The sequence below is a fragment of the Emys orbicularis genome, chromosome 10, assembly GCF_028017835.1.
Source record: "Emys orbicularis isolate rEmyOrb1 chromosome 10, rEmyOrb1.hap1, whole genome shotgun sequence".
Taxonomy (NCBI): domain Eukaryota; kingdom Metazoa; phylum Chordata; order Testudines; family Emydidae; genus Emys; species Emys orbicularis.
Window position 1 is genome coordinate 54544608 of NC_088692.1, and position 25375 is coordinate 54569982.

The window sequence follows — 25375 nt, forward strand, 5'->3', positions numbered from 1 at the left end:
TGGTACTATTATTTCTCACTGGGCTGATTTAGCCTCCCTTTTAAAATCCTATTAATGTTAATCACAATGAATTCACCATGCTCCTCCTGCAACTTCCTTGGGCTTTCAGAGATCTACCTGAAAACAGACCACATACAGTCTGGGTTTTGGAGAGGAAATAGTGGAAAATTTGTTCATCCACCACCAACCTTTCCACTAATACAAAAAGTGATCCTAATATTTGGACCATAATTTACTTATGTGAGTTTCATTAGCTGGGCTTCTGGAACACAAACAGTTATCGCTAGCTCTTTCCCAGCCAGCCATCCCTGCCAGCTCCAATGCATCCACTAATGAGAAAGCCATTTAAATGTTAGACAAATGCATAATTCTTGCTCTTATATATTACAGACCTTGTTTATTTACTGGCTTTTATACTCCCCTCTTGCGTATTTCATATTAGCACATTATGTTTCTTTTCACATGCTTTTACTCTTGCTCTGGTTCTTTAAACAACTGCAAAGGGGGAGGGATCCCCATGCTCATGAAAACTCCACTTTGCAGGTCAGATCTGCTGGGTCCTACTGTCTGTCTCTTTCCAGCAATTTAATATCTCCAAGGCTCAGGTTTGCTTTTATCTCTCATGCCTGTGCAACACGGACAGCTGCGCCTATCCTCAGCAGTCTCGACTGAAGAATAGTAATTCACATCCTCTTGTTATTGCCATGAGGAATACACACAGGTTCTTTCTCTTTGTAGTGGTTTCTTTTTCTTTTAACGGTGAGTGTCTTTTTGGATAGAGTTTGTAGAACAATTGTGACATTCAGGGAAGAGGAGGGAGCAATGGGGTTATTGATTTCAGAATGTCTCTAACTTCCAGGGGGATAGTTTACAGTCTTTAGAAAGATGCATTAAATCTGTTATTTTAGTGCTGTTTTTATCTTGTGTGGTATTAATGAAACCAGGATGTAGCAATGGTAACCTGGATTTAACATAACTCAATAAAAGCCAAAGTCAGTAGGAAACTATGATCACGGAAGAATATTCCTGTAGATGCTGCCTGGATCATCTGTGATAGTGATGGGGATGTGTTTAGAGTGACTGCGAATAGCAAGGAGAGAAGCGTGGCTTAAAATAATGTATCCCACACCTGATTCTACAATTACAAGGCAAATATTTCCTTATGCTTTCTGATTAGTTTTTTCCCCAAAGTACTTGATTAATAGTATTTAAATACTGTTTCAATTAAGTTTATGTAAATATATGTTAACACGTTCAATCTTATATTAAGAACATTTACTATAGCCTACCAATATTTTTATATACAGCATTTAGCCAACACACAGACATACACAAAAATCAGGCAAGAGCATTAGTTTAGTGGTGGTGGTAGATATGAAAGTCTGCTTCCCAAATGACTAACCTTCCCTTATGATCATTGTTATTTCTGCACCCAGCATTTTCTTACTTTATTCATAAAATGTAGTTTTAAAAAAAAATCTGTTTTGAAACATAATATTTGAAGAGGCCTAGTTTAGATTTAACAAAAAAAGAAATTAAGACAAGCTTTGATCCCTGTAAATGTTTGCTATTGCTTTGCATTAATTTTTTATTGGAAATTAAAACAAACTTTAAAATGAGGCTCCATTAGATGCTACTCTGTATTGGAACAACCAGCATTAATACTATACCACACTATAATTCAGCATATTGCAACAGCAATGGCTTTTACATAAATAAATAATTTTACATAGAATATTTTGAGAAGTAATAACAATGTCAGTAAATAATGTACGAGGAGACAATGGAAAATTCTTATTTCTCTTCCCTGACAGTAGGAGAGAATCTGGCAAGTTACCATGGTCCATTTAGTCATTTTGCAGGGGGAAGGCAAGAAAAACAAAAGAAGTTACTCTACACGTGGAACAACATGCCATTTCTAAACACGACTCAACATTTGTTAAAAGGTCTTAAAAGTCAGGAAAACAAAGGAAATGTGATTTATGTTTAGTTTTGAAGTTTAGAAGGTGTTCACAGAGCACTCAACTGTAGCTGCCAACTTTACTCCTTACTTCATTCTGTGGAAATCGATCTGACATGTTTGTTGTCATGTTCTCAAAGTGACCAGCTGTTGAAGGTGGTGAGTAGCTATTTCAATCTAATTTTGCATTATTAATTACTAGATTGTGTAAAAGAGAAACTTTACACTGATGCTTTAATAAAACGTATGATTTTGTTTCTTTTAGTATGAAATGCAAAATATCATGGAAGGAATTTGTCGTAGCAAATGAGCTGTGGGAAAAAACGTTGCAGCTGAAAGGTATATTGTAAATTACATACCAGTTTGGGTTTTCTTTCATTGTACTGTTGCGTGTCCACTGCTGTTATGACAATTTACACCAGCTGAGGATCTGGTCCTAGCTGTTTTTCCCATTTCTGTTTTCAGTATGTGAAAAAAATATGTCCACCTCCTAATTAAAGCTACTTGATTATTCTTGTTACAGTCGTTTGTCCAAAAGCATCTGTCTACTCAAATGCAACATTTTTGTTGGTTACTGCCATTTGGAAAACATTTTGTCAAGGAAAGAAGCACTTAAAAAAAACAAGGTTTGAAATACATTGTCACGGACATTGTGAAATATATAGGACCTTGTCCACTTGGCTACTTTGTTTTCATTAGGCGCCATCTAATTAATATGTAGTTTGGCAAACAGAAAGTAGATTATAAAAACAGCTCAGGAACAAAAATAATTTTTAGACACTATTTGCAGACAGTTTGATCCTGGAATCTTTAAGTCAATGCACTGGTGACATCTAGTGGCATCCTATCTGTGCATCTGAATGATGATGAATTGTCATTTAAAGCTAGACGTGAACGGATAATTCATAAGAATCATTTATTCAAAAAGTTCCTTCTTGTTACTTGCTTGTGACTTGCCCAGGAGCAGCTGATAGTTTCTTAAACATACTCATTATTTGAAAATATTTGCATAAGAATTTCTCAAAATAATTCTTAGCCTGTAACTTATTTGTGAACAATTCATTGCAAATATTTGATATTCCAAATATGAGCTGTTCTGATTGGACTCAAGTCCCATGGGATGTTTTGATTTCCTACTTGGAAGCAGATGAGGTTTAGAATCAGATTTCCAATGGAGAATACTCATGAACACAAATTCAAAATTCACCTTCTGCAAATATTCTGCAGTATTCATTTACCATTGGCCATTCGAGCAGATATTGCAGGGAGTAAACTCATTTGCTAGAATAATCTCAGACGGGTGTAAACACTAATATCGTGAATTAACAAAGATATAAGCACTGAAATTTGTTAGCAGAGGTCACTCAGCTCCATTTAATTCATACCAAACTGCACTCCATTTCTATCTGGCTTTCTTATGCAAAGAAGCTAGAGCACTGGGTTTGTTGCTGAGACTATTTATACATCGAAGTTACCTCACTGATTTTAAAACATTATCTTTGTGTTTAAACAAAGATACTCTTTTCAACCACCTCAAGACATCACCTCTAATAAACACACAATTAAAATTAATCACTGGGTCTGTAGTATTTCTCAGTTTCTTCACTATGTAGATATTTTTACTCTACATTAGTGAGAAGATATAATAGAAAAGAAAAGAAAGCAAGCCCAGAGTTCAGCATGGATCAGCACAATTCTATCTTGTTAGGCCTTTGATGAGACAGATTTGGATTTAGAAATGCCACAGCTAGTATGAATATGCTATTAAAATCTCATATGGTACTATGGTTTTTGACTGAAAACAGAACAAAAACAGCCACCCAGAAGCATTGGTCTGAAAAACTTTTCAAATAGTTTGGAACATTTTTGTGGAGTCTGTTCTGATGTGCAGAGCTACAGTTACTTATTTTTTCTGGTGGTTCATCACATAAGAACCATTATTAAGTAGATCCCCCACATGGGAGAAAGAAAACACAGGTTTCAAGATATTCTAACTGAAGATTGTCTAAAATCAATGCTCACAGAAAGGCTTGTGAGAAGGAAGTGATCAGGAGTGTTATATCTGAATAGTGATTTCAAATGTGGACATTACAATTCTCTTTCTGGAGCATATGAGGAAATAACAAAAGTTGCAACATAAAACATCCACTTTGTACAGTATTCTGGTGCAATCCTGCACCACTGACGTCAACGGGAGAAGGTCATCTGGCACAAAGAGACAGCCTCCACTGTAACATATTAGAGTTGCTTGGATTCATAGGAAATAGAACAGCCTCATTATAATCTATCCATGCTGCCCTGCTGCTTCTGATGGACCAAAAGCCCACAGTCTTTATGGCTGATGCCAATACACGTTAGCATCGGTAGGTTAGTGTATTTCAGGAATAGAGCCCTGTATTCAAGCCATGACTGTTCAAAATAAATGTGGCAGTCTTCTCCTACCATGTATCCACCACACAATTGACAGTCTTTGATTAAGAGAGGCCCTGGACAGAGGCAGCAAGGGTGCTGTAGGTCAGGATTGAGATGCTGATTCAGCAAAACACTCAAATGCATGCTTAGTTTAAATATGCACTTAACTCCCACTGATGTATTTGAACTGATTTTCACCAACTTCATAGAATATAAAAAAAGAAAAGCTACCTAAATGCTTTGTGACTCTCAAATGAGTCTCAGGGTGGAGAAATCTGAATGGTGTCACTGAAAGAGCTTCCCTTTCTGAACTTGTAGTAACACAGTTGGTTTTCTGTCTCATTACAAAACCTCACTGAGTGGCAATTCTAGGCATAAGGTAGTAGAGAATGCTATATTCTTTGGGTTAGATCCTCAGCAGCTCCAGAGCAGAGGATGAGGAGAGGGAGCAAGGTGGCTTAAAGCCACTTTTGTGCTTACCAATTGCTAGGACAGCTAGGGACCAGTCTGGCCCTGGTGTAGCTTAGAGCAGTCTAAATTACACTGGCTGGGGATCACTGGAGAATCGGCACTCTAGCCACATATTCTCAGCCCACCCCATACACCAGCTGACAGTCTGGGGGGGCGGGGCAGATGCAAAGGCAGTTACACCAGCTGAGGACTCTTCTATTTCAGAGAAATTTCAGCTGCCAGTTTAGTGCAGCTTTACAGCTCTGTTGTAGTGTCAGAGAAGATCAGGGGCCTTACTGAAGGGCACAATCTGGCCTTTCATGTCCATAACATATTAGAAAAAACACCAAACACAACATTTGCATAACAGAAAAATTACCCTAAAAGCATCCCAGCAGTGAAATTAATCACAGTACAATAAACTTGGTGGAATTTTTCACTGCAGGGCTTTGTGAATATCAGCAGCTAGGAACAGGCAGCTATTAATAATGAGGAAAGGAGGCAAACTGAACAAACTTTTTGACATTCAAAAGAAGAAAATGATACTTTTCTGTACCATTCCCAAGCTGGAGCATGAGCTAGGGGTTAGAGTTGACATGGGTAAGAGTGGGTGGAAGGAGTGTCAAGGATCATGCGCCTAATTCCAGATAGTATGTTGGCTTTTGTTCTGTTACTGACTCACTCTTTGACCTTGAGTGTGTCATTTCAGTGCAATTCTCACTGAAATCAATGGGAGTTTCACTCAACTGAAACGTGCTGTAGAAAGGCTAGGTATGATCATCATCTTCTTCTTCATTAACTTTATTATTCTGTGTCTACCCAGAGAGCAGTCAATTGCCAGAATATGTAACTCAGCCCTAGGGAAGAGAAACACCAGTGGTACCAGCCCATCACTTCCACAAGAAGAAAGGAGAGAATTGTGGTTTGTTGCCAAAGAGGTGATGTTATATGTAATAGTTCATTAATAGTAATGAACAAGAAAAAACGGCTTTACTATTGCATGTTATAATCTGAGTTCCTTAAGAACAGCAGTGGAACATCAAGGCTCTTCTGGATGAGAACAAGTCACACCTTTTCCCTACCCATTTGAAGCTGTCCCAGCATGCACTGGAGTAACGGATGAAAGGGCAGCATGCTAACGATTTTGATGTATGTTTCCAATTTTCCATTTTGGTGAAATAGTATTGGGCTTGCATTTGTTACTGTTACTGCTGTGACTGAGACTAAAGAGACAGACACAGGAATGAACTGCTAACTCAGCTTTTTGCCATCTGCATTAGATAATGAGGTCTTGTGAAACATTTTGAATGACTGTTACTCTTATCCTATACATTTCTGTAGAAATGGATACCATGACATACAGAGTAATAACTCAACAGTAAATAAAAATCTTTTCCCACCTGGCTGCTACTTGTCTGGAAGTTCTTGACCTGAGCAATTCAGTCTGAATTATTTTGATCACATTTGGTAACTGATCGCATGGTTGTCTCTTGTTATGACAGTATTTTCAGAGCTGGAGAGCTACAGAACACACACTGAGTGGTCACTGCAACAGACATCATCTCAAAGCGGCACTTCTAGTTCATAAAGTAAGCAAGATGTTAAATGACAAGCAGAGCTTTTTCTAAAGGGTAGGGGAAATCTCCACTTTTTTTCAATGATCTTGAAGATCCTATGCAGTATATTGCATCTGCCTTGAATTCAGGTCTAAGCTGGTTCTCCTAACCAAATGGACATGTTCAAAAGTGTTCTTATATGGAATTCCTAGTTCAGGCATACTGTGAGCCCAATATAAAGATTAATAAATTGTCCACATTGTTAACACGCTGCATATGGGATACTCAAGTTGGCTCTTGAACGCCCCATCACCCGATTGTAGTGACTACTGTGTCAAATCCATGGCCCATATGTGAGCCCTAACTTACATACCCACATGTCCCATGAGCCAAACTGTCCTCTCACTTACAATGGTACATCCTCAATGTGGTAGAAACAACATAAATGTGAAGATAATTTAGCATCTTGTCTTTTTATAGCTATTACACCTTTAAATCACCAGAGGCTACACAAATCACCAAAGGAGGTATAATTTCTTTTTCTTAGGGCTCTGTGGAAAAAAAATCCTACTTGATGAAGGCACCAACTTTTCACTGGATTTTTAGAGAGTGAAAAATGTAGTGCCTGTATGAAACACCTTGTTGCTGTCAACACCATTGACTGTTGGGAATTCCAATGTTTGAGACTGCAATGTCATCTTAGGCAGTCCGCTGGCTGAAAAGACATCATACACCACTCTACCAACCCCATTTGGGTGTCAGTGACCCACCAGACTGGCAAAGTAGGATCTGAGGCATGGAAAGAACACTGCCCTAGAAGACTCATGGCTTACCAGAGATTTTTCCTCTTTGGGTCAATGCTAATCAGGTTGGATCTGAATAATTTTTTTTTTAACTGGCAAAAAGAATGTTGTGAGCATAGGATGTTGACATTTCTGCAGTTTTTGCTTTTGTAAAATTTCACAAATCTCTCTCTTTTCACAGTGGAAAATATGCAAAGCGAATACTTTGCGTTTTGCTTAGCTTCATCTTTTCAAACACAGGCACTGATCACTGCTTGTTCTATATCACATCTTCTCCCATGGAAACATCAGTAAACTAATTAAAGGTGTGAGGTTAAGCTAGTGACTGTGCACCATGGACATATTTGCAGAGAGAGATGGTATACATTTCTGTCATGCATTGTGTACATTTGCTACGTTATCAATGCCTTGCTAGATGCTGGTTCTTAAGGGAATGAGCAACGCTAATATTCACCTCAACCTCTCCTGAAAGCTTTAATAGATCCTGCTCTTAGATGTGAAAGTGTTTGGTTGACTATATCCTACATTTTCCTCATTTAAATCAGAAGCAGAAATGCTGAAAGGCTCTTCTTGTAGCATTTCTAACCTCGGTATAATCCAAACGTACCAGGATTCTCAAGAGAAAGCCTGTTCTCAAGAGATTTTAGCCCAATTCTAGGTCAAATTAAGCAACTCTTCAGATATAAGCAACTCAACCACTTAGAAGATTATTGGATACAAGCTTTCTGATGTCTGGTCCTCTTTGGGTTTTACTGACATGCTACTGTGTATTGAACATGCTACCCTAATGTATTATAAATGTGAAATATTTGTAATGCTTAATGGTTTTTACTGCACATAACTGCTTTGCAATGACAATGTTTTTAGGAATATTGGGAATGGGGGTGAAGAGGGAGTAAGTGGGAGAAATATTACTCAGGGTCAGATTATCTCCCCCTCTCCCCAGATTTTTTTGGGGATAGAGTTACTTGCTTATTTGGAAGGGGAGAAGATATTTACATTACTGATATTTGTATCCCCTGGACCAGAATGTCTTCTCATTCACACCAGTATAAATTAGAAAGTAACTCCATTTACGTCAGTCAGTGGAGTCACACCAGTTCAACAGAGTTACTCTACATTTACCATTGTAATTAGGAAAAGAATCTAGCCCTTATATAAATTGCCTGCTTCCTGTAGAGGATGTGTATCCCTATGGGAAGCTGCTGGGGTCTATAACAGCAACAGTGTTGATCTTTTAGGTCCAAATTCTGCTCAGAGTTATACCACTGAAGTCAATGGAATTTCTCCAGATTTACACTTGTGTAACTAAAAGCAGAATTTGCCTCTTAATCTATTATGTTGTCAATAGTAGTTTGCAGAGGACAACACTGGGAGCTTGGAGAACATAAGCAAGAGCCTAATAACAGATTTCATTATCTCTGGAGTTGTGCCATAGACTACGTCAACTAATAGAAAATGTTCTGGGTTGCTTGATAACCTGGAATCCCTAGGATGTTATATTTTACAGTCACTTAAATAATTGGTCACCTAGAATTTTAAAGTGTTAATACTATGGCTACTCCATAGCTCAGTTTTTGTTTCCAAGTGTCCAAAGGCCCAAGTCTAGGATAGTGCTTTTGGTTCTGCTATACTTCAGCAAAATAGTCTAGAACCAGAGATATATAGTGCTCTTTAATCATTTGAAAACCTTTCTACAGTTTATCTCCAGACTCTTCCCTATACATAGCACTCTCTTTTCCTACCATACATGTGCCTGGGATTCCTCCCCTTTATCTGCTAGGACAGTCAAAGGGGAGATTTTCAAGTCACAAATGGGATTGGAGATCTGTCTTCTGTGTCTTCAAAAATCTCTTCCTAAAACATGAAAAAGGACTTCCAATTTCTATTTCACACCATACCACAGAGAGTACCTATTGATTTGGTGCTGCACTGATGAAGAAACAGTTTCCAGTTTTAACATGAAAAGCAAAGGAGTAAATTCTGCCTTGATTTATGCCTTGTCCAAGAAAGCCGACTTCAGTAGAGCAGAATTTGTCCCAAAGGGCTTTCATAATAAACCCAGATCTTTCTGTTTCACATTCAATTAGAGTCTTTCAAAAATCTAGAGCTTTTCTTATTTCATTTGAATGAGGATTCTGTGCTGCAATGCTCGCTTCATAATGTAATCTCTTCTTCATTCTGGGATCTTGTTCTGTGCTGTTTTACAGGAAGCGACGCGGCAGATGCTGAGGAGAAGCTAATGAACCACCTACTGAGCCCTGCCAGGTATAATAAGTTAATTCGCCCTGCTGTCAACTCCTCGCAGTTGGTATCTATAGAATTGCAGGTTTCCCTGGCACAGCTAATCAGTGTGGTAAGTTTGAATAAGATGTGCCTTTTCATTCATTACTATTTGTACAGAACTTTGAAGAGGTAGCTCACTCTGTAGGTGACAGACTGTATTAGCATGACTGTCTCTCTGTTGTTATATGGTTTATATAATCGTAAGTGATATGGGCAGATACATATATTTTATTATCTATTTGTCCCTCAGGCAATATTCAGAATGTATAAGTATAACCTTTATTCGAGCAAAAGGAGATCTATTTATTCCTAAACTATAAAATACTGAAAAATACAGAGCCAGATCCTTAGCTGACACAATCTGGCATAGTTCCATCAACTTCAATAGAGCTACACCAATTTACATCAGATGAGGATCTTCTCCGTAATGTGTATAATGATAAATTATCTTTTGCTGTGTACAGTGAAAAAATGTGGTATGGTCTGAGCACAGAAGTGAGGGCCAGGAACTCCTGTCCAAGAGCTCTGAATCTCTGTGGGGTCTAGACCAAATCACTTAGGAAAGGACTTACCCAATCCCTATTTAGGACAGCAGTTAGATATATGCTTAACTTTTGCATTAGCTTAAGTCCTATTAACTTAATAGTTCAAGCACATTCTTAAAATTAAATATGTGCCTATAATGGTCCTCACTCAGGGGTTGGTTGGTCAGGTAGTGTCACCTAGTGGTCAGGGCTAAGGCCCATGACCTGCAGAGGGGTTCTTTGTAGGGGAGCCCGGGCCCTCCCACTTCACTGGGCTCTGACCTAAGGCCCTTTGAGGGCTATCAGTGATCTGACAGCAGAGGCTGCTTAAGGCTGCCCTCCCTGGGCCACTTCCTGTCTCCCCACCCCCCACCCCACCGCGATTGTCCCAAGTCACCGTCTGGGCTAAGGCGGCATGAAGGCTGCCAGTTCACCACAAAGCACCTTCTGGTGGTGGCATGCAGCATGGTATCTCCCTTTCTCAGGTGGTAACTGCCTTCTCCCATGGTATGGCCCACCCTCCTGGGCCAGCTCAGTCCAAGGGGCTTTAGTTTCCCTGCTGGGGTAGCCCAAACAAAAAAACTAAGGGAATTACCAAAGTCCAGAGCTCATATGAGGGGGAGAGTGAAATGCTTCCCTCTCAGGCTGTCTCTGTGGCAGGTCCTCCCTTCCCTCAGGGAGGGACCTTTGGGAAGCTGTCTTAGGGAGAAATTTCTGCCTTCCTTCTGCTCTCTGCTGGGGAGTCTGCTCTCTTCCTTGGTCTGCCCCAAATTAGCTGATCCCCAGCCTTTTAACTCTTCCTCCAGTTGGAGCATATCCTAGAGGTATGGCAGGGTAGGGCTGTCTAGGTCCAACGTAGGAACTTAATCCCTTGTTGCCCAGGTGGGTTTGTACACAATGCCTAAGAGCTATTCTAGGGCGGGATGCTGTACCAATAAAGGCAATGGAGCTTTTGTTATTGACTGCAGTGGGAAGAGCATCTGGCCCATAAATAGGGATGATGTCTTGAACTCTGCCTCAGTCTCCCGAGCTGTAAAATGGGATAGGAGTGACCTGCCATGGTTTTTGTAATGATGAACTAGTGATTAATTATAAAGTACTCTGAAGTTGGAAAGTGACATATATTTCTAATTTTGATATAAGAGAGGAAGGGGAAAGACACCGATGGAAGTGACAGGAAGCTGCATGAATGGATGTGCTTGAATATACAGCATTCCTTACCCAACAGATATTGTAATATAAACAAAGGGATTGTAGGTCCGATGTTCCCCTCTGCTGGGAGATTCCATCTGGACATATTGAGAGATTTCCCTTCCAGAGTGTCCCCATGGTCCTCCCACAAGGAATAAAGGGTGCAGGCTCACAGAGTAGGGGAAGCATGGTCTGCAAACCCCACAGAACCCAGGAGCAACAGGGTAAACAGTAAGTGCACAGATCCCAGACCATCATTTGAGTTAGCCAGCTCCTCCAGAGCCTTCCTCCCACATGGCAGCAAGAATTGATTAGGCATAGCATTGCCATTTGCCACTTCTTCTATAGGGACAGATGCTTCCTAAGAGAGTTAATGGTGCTTTCTAGGAGCATTAGCTCCACCTTCAGGGATTTCCTAGCAGAAGTCCTCCCATCTTTAGAGGCCCAGCCATTCCAGGGAGACTTCCACACACTCGAACAGAGGGAAGATATGTGCAGCAATGCCATCGAGTCTTCACTGCCATCATTACCCATGCTATCAAGATTAAATCTAGTTTGGGTATGCCTACCTACCCACAATTATACCTTAATTTGCACTGTAGACATACCCTATAGGGAGTAGAGTGCAGGGAATGTACTATTGCTCATGCATAGCCTCCACTCACATTGTCACAGTAACACAACAACCCTACAACCCTGCTTCCTATCCTGACAGGACTTCCAGGATCCAGGCCCATACAGGGCCTCACGTGATTTAATCTAGAGCATCTTTATGATAAATCTTCCTGTAAAATGAGAGATCAAGAGTCTCACTGACCAACTAGTATGGCATCAGACGAATAGTGAAGGAAGGAATGGATTTATTGAATCCAACTGAGTCCCAAGCAGAATAGACAATAAAATAAACAGAAGATCAAGAAAGAAAATAAAAACAAATAATAATCTAGCTATTACTTATATGTATTCTATTTACCTAACATTGTTAATTTGAAGACACAGACTCAATTTCTAGAGATAAATATGACATTGAGATTAGTGAGACAAGGCTAACCCAGGACAATGGCTGGGAACTTAAAGACAGTTAGCAATATTGCTAAGGGACAATATTGAGTCTTAACTTATTTAGTTTATCTTTGTATTTTTGGCCCTTTTCACTGGCGTCTCTTATCTGAAAAGCCACTCCAGCTCCACTTTCTGCTGTTGCCCTGCAGGTCTGCAGCAACATCTAAGGATAGCTTGATTACCTTTTTGTCCTTATCTTCCATCCAAATTGCTTTTATGCTGGATGCCAAGCTACTTAATTTAAAGGGCCCCTTTGTGTTTACAGCCAACTAACACGAAAAAGAGAGTCAATGAGATTTGGTCAATTTAGTTGCCAGGTAGCTCACCTGTTTCTAGAGAGTATGTGCCCGTGAATTTAATGCTGGAGAAAGGTGCAGAATTGAGGAAACTTCTGTTTATCCACAGAATGGGTAGAGCATAAGAAGCAGCAAGGGAGGCTTCCACTAATGAGCCTCTTCCCACAGCTAGAGTAACCACCTTTACAGACAAGAAACCAGAGAGGTCTCCATATCCATTCAGTCTTTGACATCTTGTTGAGACTTCCTACCAGGGTACACATTAGAATCATAGAATATCAGGAGGTCATCTAGTCCAACCCCCTGCTCAAAGCAGGACCAATCCCCGACTAAATCATCCCAGCCAGGGCTTTGTCAAGCCTGACCTTAAAAACCTCTAAGGAAGGAGATTCCACCACCTCCCTAGGTAACCCATTCCAGTGCTTCACCACCCTCCTAGTGAAATAGTGTTTCCTAATATCCAACCTAGACCTCCCCCACTGCAACTTGAGACCATTACTCCTTGTTCTGTCACCTGGTACCACTGAGAACAGTCTAGATCCATCCTCTTTAGAACACCCTTTCAGGTAGTTGAAAGCAGCTATCAAATCCCCCATCATTCTTCTCTTCTGCAGACTAAATAAGCCCAGTTCCCTCAGCCTCTCCTCAAAAGTCATGTGCTCCAGCCCCCAATCATTTTTGTTGCCCTCCGCTGGACTCTTTCCAGTTTTTCCACATCCTTCTTCTAGTGTGGGGCCCAAAACTGGACACAGTACTCCAGATGAGGCCTCACCAATGTCGAATAGAGGGGAATGATCACGTCCCTCGATCTGCTGGAAATGCTCCTACTTTTACAGCCCAAAATGCCGTTAGCTTTCTTGGCAACAAGGGCACACTGTTGACTCATATCCAGCTTCTCGTCCACTGTAACCCCTAGGTCCTTTCCTGCTAGGGTTACCAGATGTCCCAATTTTATAGGGACAGTCCCGATTTTTGGGTCTTTTTCTTATATAGGCTCCTATTATCCCCCACCCCGTCCCGATTTTTCACATTTGCTGTCTGGTCACCCTATTTTCTGCAGAACTGCTGCCTAGCCACTCGGTCCCCAATCTGTAGCAGTGCATGGGATTCTTCCATCCTAAGTGCAGGACTCTGCACTTGTCCTTGTTGAACCTCATCAGATTTCCTTTGGCCCAATCCTCTAATTTGTCTAGGTCCCTCTGTATCCTATCCCTACCCTCCAGCGTATCTACTCCTCCTCCCAGTTTAGTGTCATCTGCAAACTTGCTGAGGGTGCAATCCACATCATCCTCCAGATCATTAATGAAGATATTGAACAAAACCAGCCACAGGACTGCCCCTTGGGGCACTCCGCTTGATACCAGCTGCCAATTAGACATGGAGCCATTGATCACTACCCGTTGAGCCCGATGATCTAGCCAGCTTTCTATCCACCTTATAGTCCATTCATCCAGCCCATACTTCTTTAACTTGCCGGCAAGAATACCGTGGGAGACGGTATCAAAAGCTTTGCTAAAGTCAAGGAATAACACATCCACTGCTTTCCCCTCATCCACAGAGCCAGTTATCTCGTCATAGAAGGCAATTAGGTTAGTCAGCCATGACTTGCCCTTGGTGAATTCATGCTGACTGTTCCTGATCACTTTCCTCTCCTCTGAGTGTTTCAGAATTGATTCCTTGAGGACCTGCTCCATGATTTTTCCAGGGACTGAGGTGAGGCTGACTGGCCTGTAGTTCCCCAGATCCTCCTTCTTCCCTTTTTTAAAGATGGGCACTACATTAGCCTTTTTCCAGTCATCTGGGACCTCCCCCAATCGCCATGAGTTTTCAAAGATAATGGCCAATGGCTCTGCAATCACATCCGCCAACTCCTTTAGCGCCCTCGAATGCAGTGCATCCGACCACATGGACTTGTGCTCGTCCAGCTTTTCTAAATAGTCCTGAACCACTTCTTTCTCCACAGAGGGCTGGTCACCTCCTCCCCATACTGTGCTGCCCAGTCCAGCAGTCTGGGAGCTGACCTTGTTCGTGAAGACAGAGGCAAAAAAAGCATTGAGTACATTAGCTTTTTCCACATCCTCTGTCACTAGTTGCCTCCCTCATTCACTAAGGGGCCCACACTTTCCTTGACCTTCTTCTTGTTGCTAACATACCTGAAGAAACCCTTCTTGTTACTCTTAACATGTGACGGTTATGTTGGCTTTTTGTGATGTGTCCACCATGAATTGGACTGAGACCATCTACCACTTCACAGCAGAGGATGTGGGGGAGATCCTCACACCTAAGCCATTCTTTTTAGGTGACAAATCTGAGGAACTGTCCCAGACTGAGGTGTCAATACAAGACATTTTGGAACAACTGATAAATTAAATAGTAATAAGTCGCTAGGACCAGATGGTGTTCACCCCAGAGTTCTGAAGGAACTCACATATGAAGTCACAGAACTACTTACTGTGGTATGTAACCTATCACTTAAATCAGCTTCCATACCAGATGACTGGAAGATAGTTAATGTAATGCCTATTTTTAAAAAAGGCTCCTGAGGCGATCCTGGCAATTACAGGCTGGTAAGCCTAACTACGGTATCAGGCAAATTGTTTGAAAGTACAGTAAAGAAAAAAATTATTACATGCACAGATAAACATGATATGTTGGGGAAGAGTCAACATGGCTTTACTAAATGGAAATTATGCCTCACCAATCTAGCAGAATTCTTTGGGGAAGTCAACAAGCATGTAGACAAGAGTGATCCAATCTATACAGAGTACTTTGACTTTCAGAAAGCCTTCAACAAGGTCCCTCACCAAAGATTTTAAAGCAAACTAAGCAGTCATGGGATAAGAGAGAAGGTCCTTCCATGGCTCAATAACTGGTTAAAAGATAGGAAACAAAGGGTAGGAATAAATGGTCAGTTTTCACAAAGGAAAGAGGTAAATAGCAGGGTCCCACAAGGATCTGTACTGGGACCTGTGCTGTTCAACATATTCATAAGTGATCTGGAAAAGGGAGTGAACAGTGCGTGGCAAAATTTTCAGAAGATACAAAATTACTTGACAGTTAAGTCCAAAGCAGACTGCAAAGGGATCTCACTAAACTGACTGGGCAAAAAAATGGCAGATGACATTCAGTGTTGATAAATGCAAAGTAATGCATATTGGAAAAAATAATCCCAACTATACATACAAAATGATGGGATCTAATTTAGCTGTTACCACTCAAGAAAGAGATCTTGGAGTCATCATAGATCGTTCTCTGAAAACTTCAATGTGCGGCAGCATTCAAAAAAGCTAACAATGTTAGGAACCATTAGGAAAGAGATAGATAATAAAACGGGAAATATCACACCTTGAATAATTTGTGCAGTTCTGGTCACCCCATCTTTAAAAAGATATATTAGAGTTGGAAAAGGTGCAGAGAAGGGCAACAAAAATTATTAAGGGTGTGGAACAACTTCCATACGAGAGATTAAAAAGACTACTATTGTTCATTTTAGGAAACAGACAACTAAGGGGGGATAGGATAGCAATCTATAAAATCATGAATGGCATGGAGAAAGTGACTAGGGAAGTGTTATTTACCCCTTCACATAAATACAACAACTAGAGGTCACCTGATTAAATTAATAAACTATGGTTTAAAACAAACAAGAGGAAGTACTTCTTCACACAACACACACTCAACCTGTGGAACTCATTGCCATGGGATGTTGCATAGGCCAAGTATAACTGGGTTCAAAAAAGATTTACATAAGTTAATGGCGGACTGGTCCATCAATTACTATTAGCCAGGATGATCAGTGATGCTCTGGGTGTTCCTAAACAGAGATCACCCCATGCTCTGGGTGTTCCTAAACTTCCAACTGGCAGAAGCTGGGACTGGATGGATTACTCGAAATTGCTCTGTTTTGTTCATTCCCTCTGAAGCATTTGGTACTGGCAATTGTCAGAGATAGGATACTGGGCTAGGTGGATCATTGGTCTGACCCAATATCGCCATTCTTATGTAATAATTTTAGATAGAACACTGAGTGACCATCAGATGTTAACAGCTTCTTGCAGTCATTATTTACCTGGTCTAGATGTAAATCAGTAACCCAGTAGTGAAAGGGTCTATTACCCATTACCAGTCTCCCAAGACATCAAAGCCTCTTGGAATAGTGGAGGGAGAAGTTTACTACTGTTTATTGTTTGGAATACCCCTTCAACAGTTTGAAAATAGAGTATCTTCAATGGCGTGATAGATTTTTAAGATAAATATATTTAGAATCTGAATACTTCTCGCCGTTTTCGTGTAGGACAATATTTGGGGTCTCAGCTATTTGACAGTGTCCACTCCCTGCCAGCCTCACTCAGACATTAGTAACTGTCACAGGTCACTCTGCTTTACACTCCTTTGTTCTTCTCTCAGCCTTATTGTTTTTCATCATCCGTGTCATTAAGGCTGCTGCTGCTCTTGGATCACTGGTAGAATTATTTACATTGTTGAATCAACACAAAACTGCAGTGAGAATAAGCCTTCGTTCTATTGCTGGGATCTTACTGGTTCTTATGGTAATGTCAAAGCTGGTGTGGCTTCAGGAATCTCAGCTTTATAGAAATCTTTCTTTATAATTTATCTATCCTCATTTTATTTACCACTCCACTAATTTTTATGTCATCTGTAAATTTTATCTGCAATGACTTTATATTTTCTTCCAAATCATCATTCGGCCAAGAACAGATTCCCCTGAAATCCCACTAGAAACATCCCCACAGAATCATAATTCTCTATTTACAATTAGTTTTGGCAATCTATCAGTTAACCAGTTTTTAATCCATTTAATATGGGCCTCATTGATTCTGCATATTGCTAGGATCACTGTTTATTTTTATCAGAATGACATGTGGGACTAAGTCAAATGCCTTGCAGAATTTTAAGTATATTACGTCAACAGTTATTTTTATCAACCAAACATGTAATCTCATCAAAAAAATCTATGTCAAGTTCTCTTGACAAGACCTATTACCCATAAAATCATGTTGACTGACATTAATTATGCTACCATCCATTAATTCTGTACTGACTGAGTTCTATATCCGCCTTTCTATGATTTTGTCTAGGATCATTTTCAGGCTAACTGACCTGCACTCATCCAGGTCATCCCATTTATCCTTTTCAAATATTGGTACAGCATTAGGTTTTCTCCAGTCCTCTGGAACTTTCTCAGTATTCCAAGATTTGTTAAAAATCAACAGTAGTCGTTCAGAGAGCTCCTTGCCAATTCTTTTAATACTCCTAGGTGCAGGTCGTCCAGTTCAGCGTGGATGAGAGCCCCCACCTGTACTAGCCCCAATAGTGATCTAATCCAAAATGACAATTCCATTGGCCTGATGAATAGAAAAAGATTGCCAGAAGACTATTACTTTACCCATTACTTGTTCTTGGGTTTTTAAAACAGATTCTTAAATCTGCACATACCCAAGTCAATCTTAGTTAATAGTTATAATGAATTACATAATTGCATGAAATACTGTACCATGTCATATTTTATGTGATTATTAATATAGTCAGAATTGTGCATTTTAGTGATAGACCAGTAGACACAGAAAGATTCCTAATGTTATAAAAGGTAGATTTTACATTATATGCGATGGTTTTAGGCAGCCAGGAGTTTGAGGTATTCCTGAAAGATTAATGAATAAATCCTAATAATAGGACTAACTTTGTACAGTATAGATTTATAAATGTTTTTTCCTTCTTTAGAATGAACGTGAACAGATCATGACCACAAATGTCTGGCTAAACCAGGTAACCATCCCCTGCGGATGCTATCGCAACACATTGCTTTCTTGTTGTCCGTATGACTTCAAAAATAACTTACATCACTGCTGTACAATTCTTTCTCTAGGAATGGGCTGACTATCGTTTGGCTTGGCAGCCCTCTGACTATGAAGGCATAAATAAGCTGAGAATCCCTTCTAAGCACATCTGGCTGCCAGACATTGTGCTTTACAATAAGTAAGTCTTGATACAAAAAATGTTGCAAAGATTTTAAACAGAAACAAAAATCCTATTGATTTAACAAGAAAAAACCCCAAATATTTTTCTTTTGCAGGGAAAATAAGCTTACAGTAAACTTAGTATATTATTTAAATGAATAATATTGTATACTGCACAATGAAAAATCTCTCCAAGGAAAGGTGGTAGATCCCTGTTCAAATCCCTTCTCATCAGGAAGAGGGGGAACTAGAACCAGTTGTCTCCCACATCCCAGGTGATTACCCAAACCATTGGGCTAAAGGTTATAATATAGCATTCTTCTTCACTTCCTGCTCAAAACTGTTTAAAAGTGTTGCCATGTGCTGTTAATGGCTCTGTTCCAAAGCAAAGGTGGTCTTTCTCCTCCATCCTCCCAGCTGTTTTTGTGTGGAATTAGGTGGCCCCTGAGCCCACATATTGGATCAGCCCCTGCAATCAATTTAGATGCCAGAACATGTCTCACAGTTCATGGATCACTAGAACAGATAGGCAGCTCCCTGCAGCCCAGACTTAAGAACCTATCTCTGAGAGCAGAGCAGGGTGGAGGACACACTTCTTTGGTCAGCATCTCCCAGTGCCTAGTATAGGTGGCTTCCCACCTAGCACGCTGGCTTTTGTGGATTGTATTCTAAGGAGCAGCTCTCTCCCCATTCATTGTATAGGGTGCCAGGTGCCTAACTCAGGTTTTGTGGGTCACAGTGTTGTTTCTGTGATTTTCTAGACACCTAAAAGTTCTGCGTTGTGATGCTTAGCATCACACCTGGGTTCCTTTGTAGATCCACGCTGATAGAACTAGCATGAAGAGATAAAATGAATAAGGCAAAGAGATTCTATGTTGCTCAGTACCAGATGACTGGCAATGGATTAAAGAGCCTTATACTTCGATGTTGCTAGTTGTAATTGCCCCAAGCTGTCAGTGATTCAAACATGCTTGCCTCTGGTGGCTGTTAATTACCTACATGAAATGGCTTTGATGGTCTCAGTTGACTTTTATTCTCTGGGGTTGTCAGACTGGCACCTTTAAACTGTAACGGATTAGGAGAATTTTATATATATATAATTATATATATATTCTGCACATCAGTACTCACACACAGTATTGATGTGCAGTCACACACACAGAATTTATTTGGCTGTTTATTTGTTTCACACTTTACTTAGAAGAAAAATGTTAATACTTACATGGGTCTTTTCCTCTTCAAGGAGCTTTCTTAACAGTAAATAATTACTTATGCCTATTTCTAAATATTATGGCATATAATTTCTGCTTCAGTAAGTAGGTGCAACTCAGTTGAAGTCAATGGAGCTATTTATATCAGTGGTGAATTTGATCTGATTTTTTTGCTCAAGATAGATTGCTTCTAAATTATATATTTTCCCCCTTATTTTCTTTAATAAAAATGAAAAGGAAAAATATAAAAAGTACTGTAGTTCAGACAATTTCTCTCTTACTATATTTTCTCTCATCTAACTTTAAAAACTGACTAACCCAGTTTTATTAAAAATGACGGTCCTACTCAAGGTTTTATTAATTTGTTTGTTAATTTACAGAGAAATAAAGTGATGAATAGTTACTCTTTTCTAGTCTCACGGTGTCCTTCAATAACAGGATCCGTTAAGTTTATCAACAAATACGTATTTGGGAAATAGTGCTGCTTGAGTGGATGACATATTTAAGCAAAATAATCTTGGGATCATTTTAACAGCCTTTTCCGTTAAACCTATCTCAGATTGATTATACTTTCAGGAATATTTATTTGCAGTCATGCCATTTTGCATTGCTGCCCTAACAAATATCATAAGCTAAGTGGCATCAAGCTGTTAGTCCAAGGAACCTGCAAGAAGCACTAAAGTATGTCTGGAAGTGGTGTTCACCATTACTTAGGGCACACTTTTCCCGTGTGACCCACCTCGGTGATGGAGGACACTCTTCTGGGACAGTTTTAGTCTTTTGGATGAGACACAAAACCAAGAGAATTTGTGGGCACTAAAAATCCCATGGCACTTTTAGTAAGAGCAGGAGCTTTAATCACAATTATCCTGCCTAAATTACAACTCATGTAATTGCATTCATTCTGCCTATGTTCCCCCTGTATTCCCAACTGAATATAGCATTCTTCTTCACTTCCTGCTCAAAACTGTTTAAAAGTGTTGCCATGTGCTGTTAATGGCTCTGTTCCAAAGCAAAGGTGGCTGCATTTTGGTGATGGGTGATCTTATCTTTACATCTCTTTACACATCCCAATGGGGTGTAATAATGCGTAATTAATTGTTTATAAAATACTTTGTGATTATTGGATGAAACAGGCTCTAGACATACATGTTATCATTAATAAATGACATTGTCTAAATATTGGCAAAAGTGTTAATTCCCAGGTTGAAAAATGTATACATAGTTTTCATTGTCAAGTTATAAATACCTGAGGATTGGGTTTTATCGCTGAAAGGGTACAGAAGTTTAATTCTAGCAGAGATAGTGGGACCTCTTTTGGATTCAGTAGAGGGGGCTGAGAATGTACTTTTCTGTATTTTGAACCCATATTCTGTCTCTTCACCGTTTCTTTATTTTTTCTCCCATTTCCTCAGTGCGGATGGTACATATGAAGTTTCCTTGTATACAAATGTGATTGTAAAGAACAATGGAAGCATTTTCTGGTTGCCTCCAGCCATCTACAAGAGTGCCTGCAAGATTGAGGTGAAGCATTTCCCATTTGATCAACAAAACTGCACACTGAAGTTCCGCTCTTGGACATATGATCACACAGAAATTGATATGGTACTTAAAACTCCCATGGCAAGCATGGATGACTTCACACCAAGCGGAGAATGGGATATTGTAGCACTTCCAGGAAGAAGGACTGTAAACCCCTTAGACCCAAAGTATGTTGATGTGACATACGACTTTATTATTAAAAGGAAACCTCTTTTTTATACCATCAATCTTATAATTCCCTGTGTGCTTATTACATCATTGGCTATCCTCGTGTTCTACTTGCCTTCAGACTGTGGTGAAAAGATGACCTTATGCATATCTGTACTGCTTGCCTTGACTGTGTTCTTATTGCTGATCTCCAAAATTGTCCCTCCAACATCACTGGATGTTCCACTGATTGGGAAGTATCTGATGTTTACAATGGTATTAGTAACATTCTCAATAGTTACCAGTGTCTGTGTACTGAATGTTCATCACAGATCTCCCAGCACCCACACTATGCCCCCATGGGTAAAGGTGGTTTTCCTTCAGAAACTTCCAACTTTTCTGTTCATGAAACGCCCAGAGAATAACTCTGCATGGCAAAGGTTAAGCAAGCGCAGAAAGAATAAATCTGATCATCTATGCACTGATCCAGCCGACCTGTACAAAAACTCCACCTACTTTGTGAACACAGCTTTTGCCAAAAAATACGATTTGAAAGTTACTGAGAATCCGGATAACATCAGTGGCCATCAAGATTTTAGGTTAAGATCTTCAATGAAGTTTTCTCCAGAAGTCCAAGAAGCAATTGATGGAGTCAGTTTTATAGCAGATCACATGAAAAATGAGGACAACGACCAGAGTGTAAGTAACAGGAGAAATCATTCCCATCTTTCCAAACCCCAGTTTTCTTTCTTTTGATGTCTCAAATAAGTGTATTGTTCTTCAGAAGGGAAATAAGAACCCAACCATCTTCCTTAGTGTTAATTTTTATAGCATCCTAGCTATAATTTTCATAGTTAATCACTGTTTAGTAATAAGTTTCTTTTCCTATAAATTTCCTATGAATAACAATTTGATAAAGCTGATATTGTTCTAAAAAGCAGTGTGCTAGGCAAGAATCTCAGACCCACAAACAGAACACATTTCTTGCTTTGGGACGGAGGGAGATGGAGATGAGTTAATGTTAAACAAACTGTGTTTTCACATCAGGAAGGTAACGGGGTGTAGAGACCCCAGCTAGTGTGTGGCAGGGAGAGGGTTAACATTCAATACCTGTTCAGAGGAAACACCATATAATTGGGCCCACAATGAAGGGACTGCAGGTAAGCCAGCCATGAGCATGGCTGGGTTCTGCTAAAGCAAAGGTGGGCAAACTATGTGGCCCACGGGACCCTCCTGCCCGGCCCTTGAGCTCCCGGCCGGGGAGGCTAGACCCTGGCCCTTTCCCTGCTGTTCCCCCTTCCCCGCAACCTCAGCTCACTGCAGCAATGCTCTGGGCGACGGGGCTGCGAGCTCCTGCTGGGCAGTGCAGCTGCAGAGCCACGGCCTGACCCGGTGCTCTGTGCTGCGTGGCAGCGTGGCTGGCTCCAGCCGGGCAGCGCAGCTGCCTGTCCTGTGCTCTGGGCGGTGCGGCTGTAGCGCCGCCAGCCACCAGTGCTCCAGGCAGCGCAGTAAGGGGGCAGGGAGCAGGGGGGGATTGAATAGAGGGCAGGGGTGTTTGGGGGGTGGTCAGGGGCGGGGGAGTGGATAGGGGTCGGGGCGGTCAGAGGGCGGGGAACAGGGAGGTTGAATGGGAGCAGGGGTCCCGGGGGGGCAGGAAGGAGAGGGGGGGTTGGATGGGGTGGTGGGGGACAGTCAGGGCAGGAGTTCCGGGGGCCGTCAGGGGACAGGGAACAGAGGGAATTGGATGGGGCAGGAGTCGGGGGGGCCGTCAGGGGATGAGAAGCGGGGGGGGGGGTTGGATAGGGGGCGGGGGCTGGGACACACCTGGCTATTTGGGGAGGCACAGCCTCCCCTAACTGGCCCTCCAAACAATTTCGGAAACCCGATGTGGCCCTCAGGCCAAAAAGTTTGCCCACCCCTGTGCTAGAGTAAGTTACTTAGGGCTGGGCTACACAAAGTAGTTTAACTAAATGGATTTAGTTAGATTGGCACAAACCCTTTCTAGGAACACTATTATTTTGGACTAAAAGTGCCCTCTATCCATTAGCTCTCCATACCCTGTTTGGGTGGTTGACACATGGTGGTCATTATGCTGCCTCCCAAGACCATTCAGAACTTTCTGGCAAGAGTGTGGATAGAACCACGATATTCATATTGCAAAAGCTGAGGCTTCTTCCACCTGAGCAAAAGGAGACTCTCCATCAGCTATTAGCAGTATAAGACCTATGACACACATTTGAGCAGTTCCGCTGCCATCCTGTAGTGGTACATAGAGACACATTCCACTAGCTAGTACATTAAAATTCATATAAGTATCCATTGAATAATATTCAGCAAATCTCAGAAGGCACAGATGAAAACCCATGAATTTCCGCAACACCCACCCCGCATCCATGAAAAATTTCCTACCCTCCTCTTCCCCAACTCCCAATCTAGCCTTAGGTTCTCCATTACTGCTCTGTCTTCCTCCTCTCCTTTTAATATACAGGTTAAGTAGTCTGAAAGCCTGGCTCCTTTTTAACCTCAGATCTTGCAGGAGTCCCTCATAAAGCCACACTGGTGACTTTCTTGCATTTTCAAGGAGCTAATTACTGGTCAACAGAAAAAAGAAAGACCAGGTGCTATATCTGTAAATATAGCCTTACGTTTAAACAAATTGAAATGGACTTGATGTGAGCATAGGCCTCACAATGCTGAAAAAGTGTTTCAATACTATCTGTGCTTTTGTAAAGAACTTGTACTGGATATTAAAAAATGAGTGCCGGGTACTGGACTATATGACCTCTCAAGGTCCCTTCCAGTCCTATGATTCACAAACTCCCTGTCCTCACCCTAGACTAAAGAGCAATTATCCAAGGTATTGTAAGTTAAACATTAATTAAATGCTTTCTGTACACAGGTCCTCTGACATTAACTTCAAGTGCCTAGCTACAAACCATTGTTTTCTAGATTCATAATTCTAATCTCTGCTTTTTCCATTAGTATCATGGTCTGATAACAACTGTTCATGTACTTACAGTATATTCTCTTCTCAGAAGCATGTAACACCCATTAATGGCAATAGGAGGTACATGTGTGCATTGAGGGGGAAAATATGTAATGGTCTAGTACAAGGCAGGAGTCAATTGGGAAGTACTATAAAGTTGTTAAGAGGAAGAGTTCCCATGTGTAACTAGAGTCAATTATAAAGGAAAAAATAAAAGTGATAAAAAAAGATTAACACTTTCCCTTTACAACTCACTAGTATGCCTGCAGTCACTGTAGTGTAAGAACTGAATGTAAGGATAGGGGGTAAAATCCTGGCCCCATTAAAGTCAATGGCACACCTCCCATTGTGACTTCAATGGGTCCAGGATCTCATCCACACTGGACAGGGATTTGAGTACAACCAGCAGTGCTAACATGTATTAAAACACTTGCATACTGAGAATCAAGATCAACTACAGAATTCTTTTCTTAAAAGCAGTAAATATTGTTCATTCCTGTTAATTGGGATGAATAGTATCAGCAAATCAAAATTCACACACAGGAGCTTAACTGGATTATGCTGACGGTCCATCCAGTCTGGCACCAAGCATTCAGTAGTGATCAATATCTGATGCTTCAGAGCAGGGTGTAAACTATTTCTAGTGTCATTCACCAACTGTCCAGGACTGTATGAGGGAAAATTCCTTCCTGACCCCTGTGGTGATCCTGAACCTTATGATTTGTTTTCTCTTATTTTCATATACAAACTACAAATATTGAGCATCAACAAAAGAGATGGAGATGAACATGGTAAATTGCTATGCATCTTTAACTGGCTTTTTCTTCCAGGTCATTGAAGATTGGAAGTATGTTGCCATGGTAGTGGACAGACTGTTTCTCTGGATATTCATCTTTGTTTGTGTCCTTGGGACTCTTGGGCTATTTCTCCAGCCACTTTTTCAAAACCACTCTGCTGCTGCAAGCCCTTAA

The 25375-nt window shown here is 40.7% G+C and overlaps 1 protein-coding gene across 1 annotated transcript; it reads left to right on the top strand.

Moving 5' to 3' along the window:
* The first annotated feature begins 704 nt into the window (after positions 1 to 704).
* CHRNB4 (cholinergic receptor nicotinic beta 4 subunit) lies at positions 705 to 25375 on the top strand. Its single transcript, XM_065411519.1, has 6 exons — positions 705 to 759; positions 9392 to 9537; positions 18283 to 18327; positions 18428 to 18537; positions 21145 to 22117; positions 25235 to 25375. Exons 1-6 carry the CDS (start codon positions 705 to 707, stop codon positions 25373 to 25375), a joined length of 1470 nt encoding a protein of 489 aa, XP_065267591.1.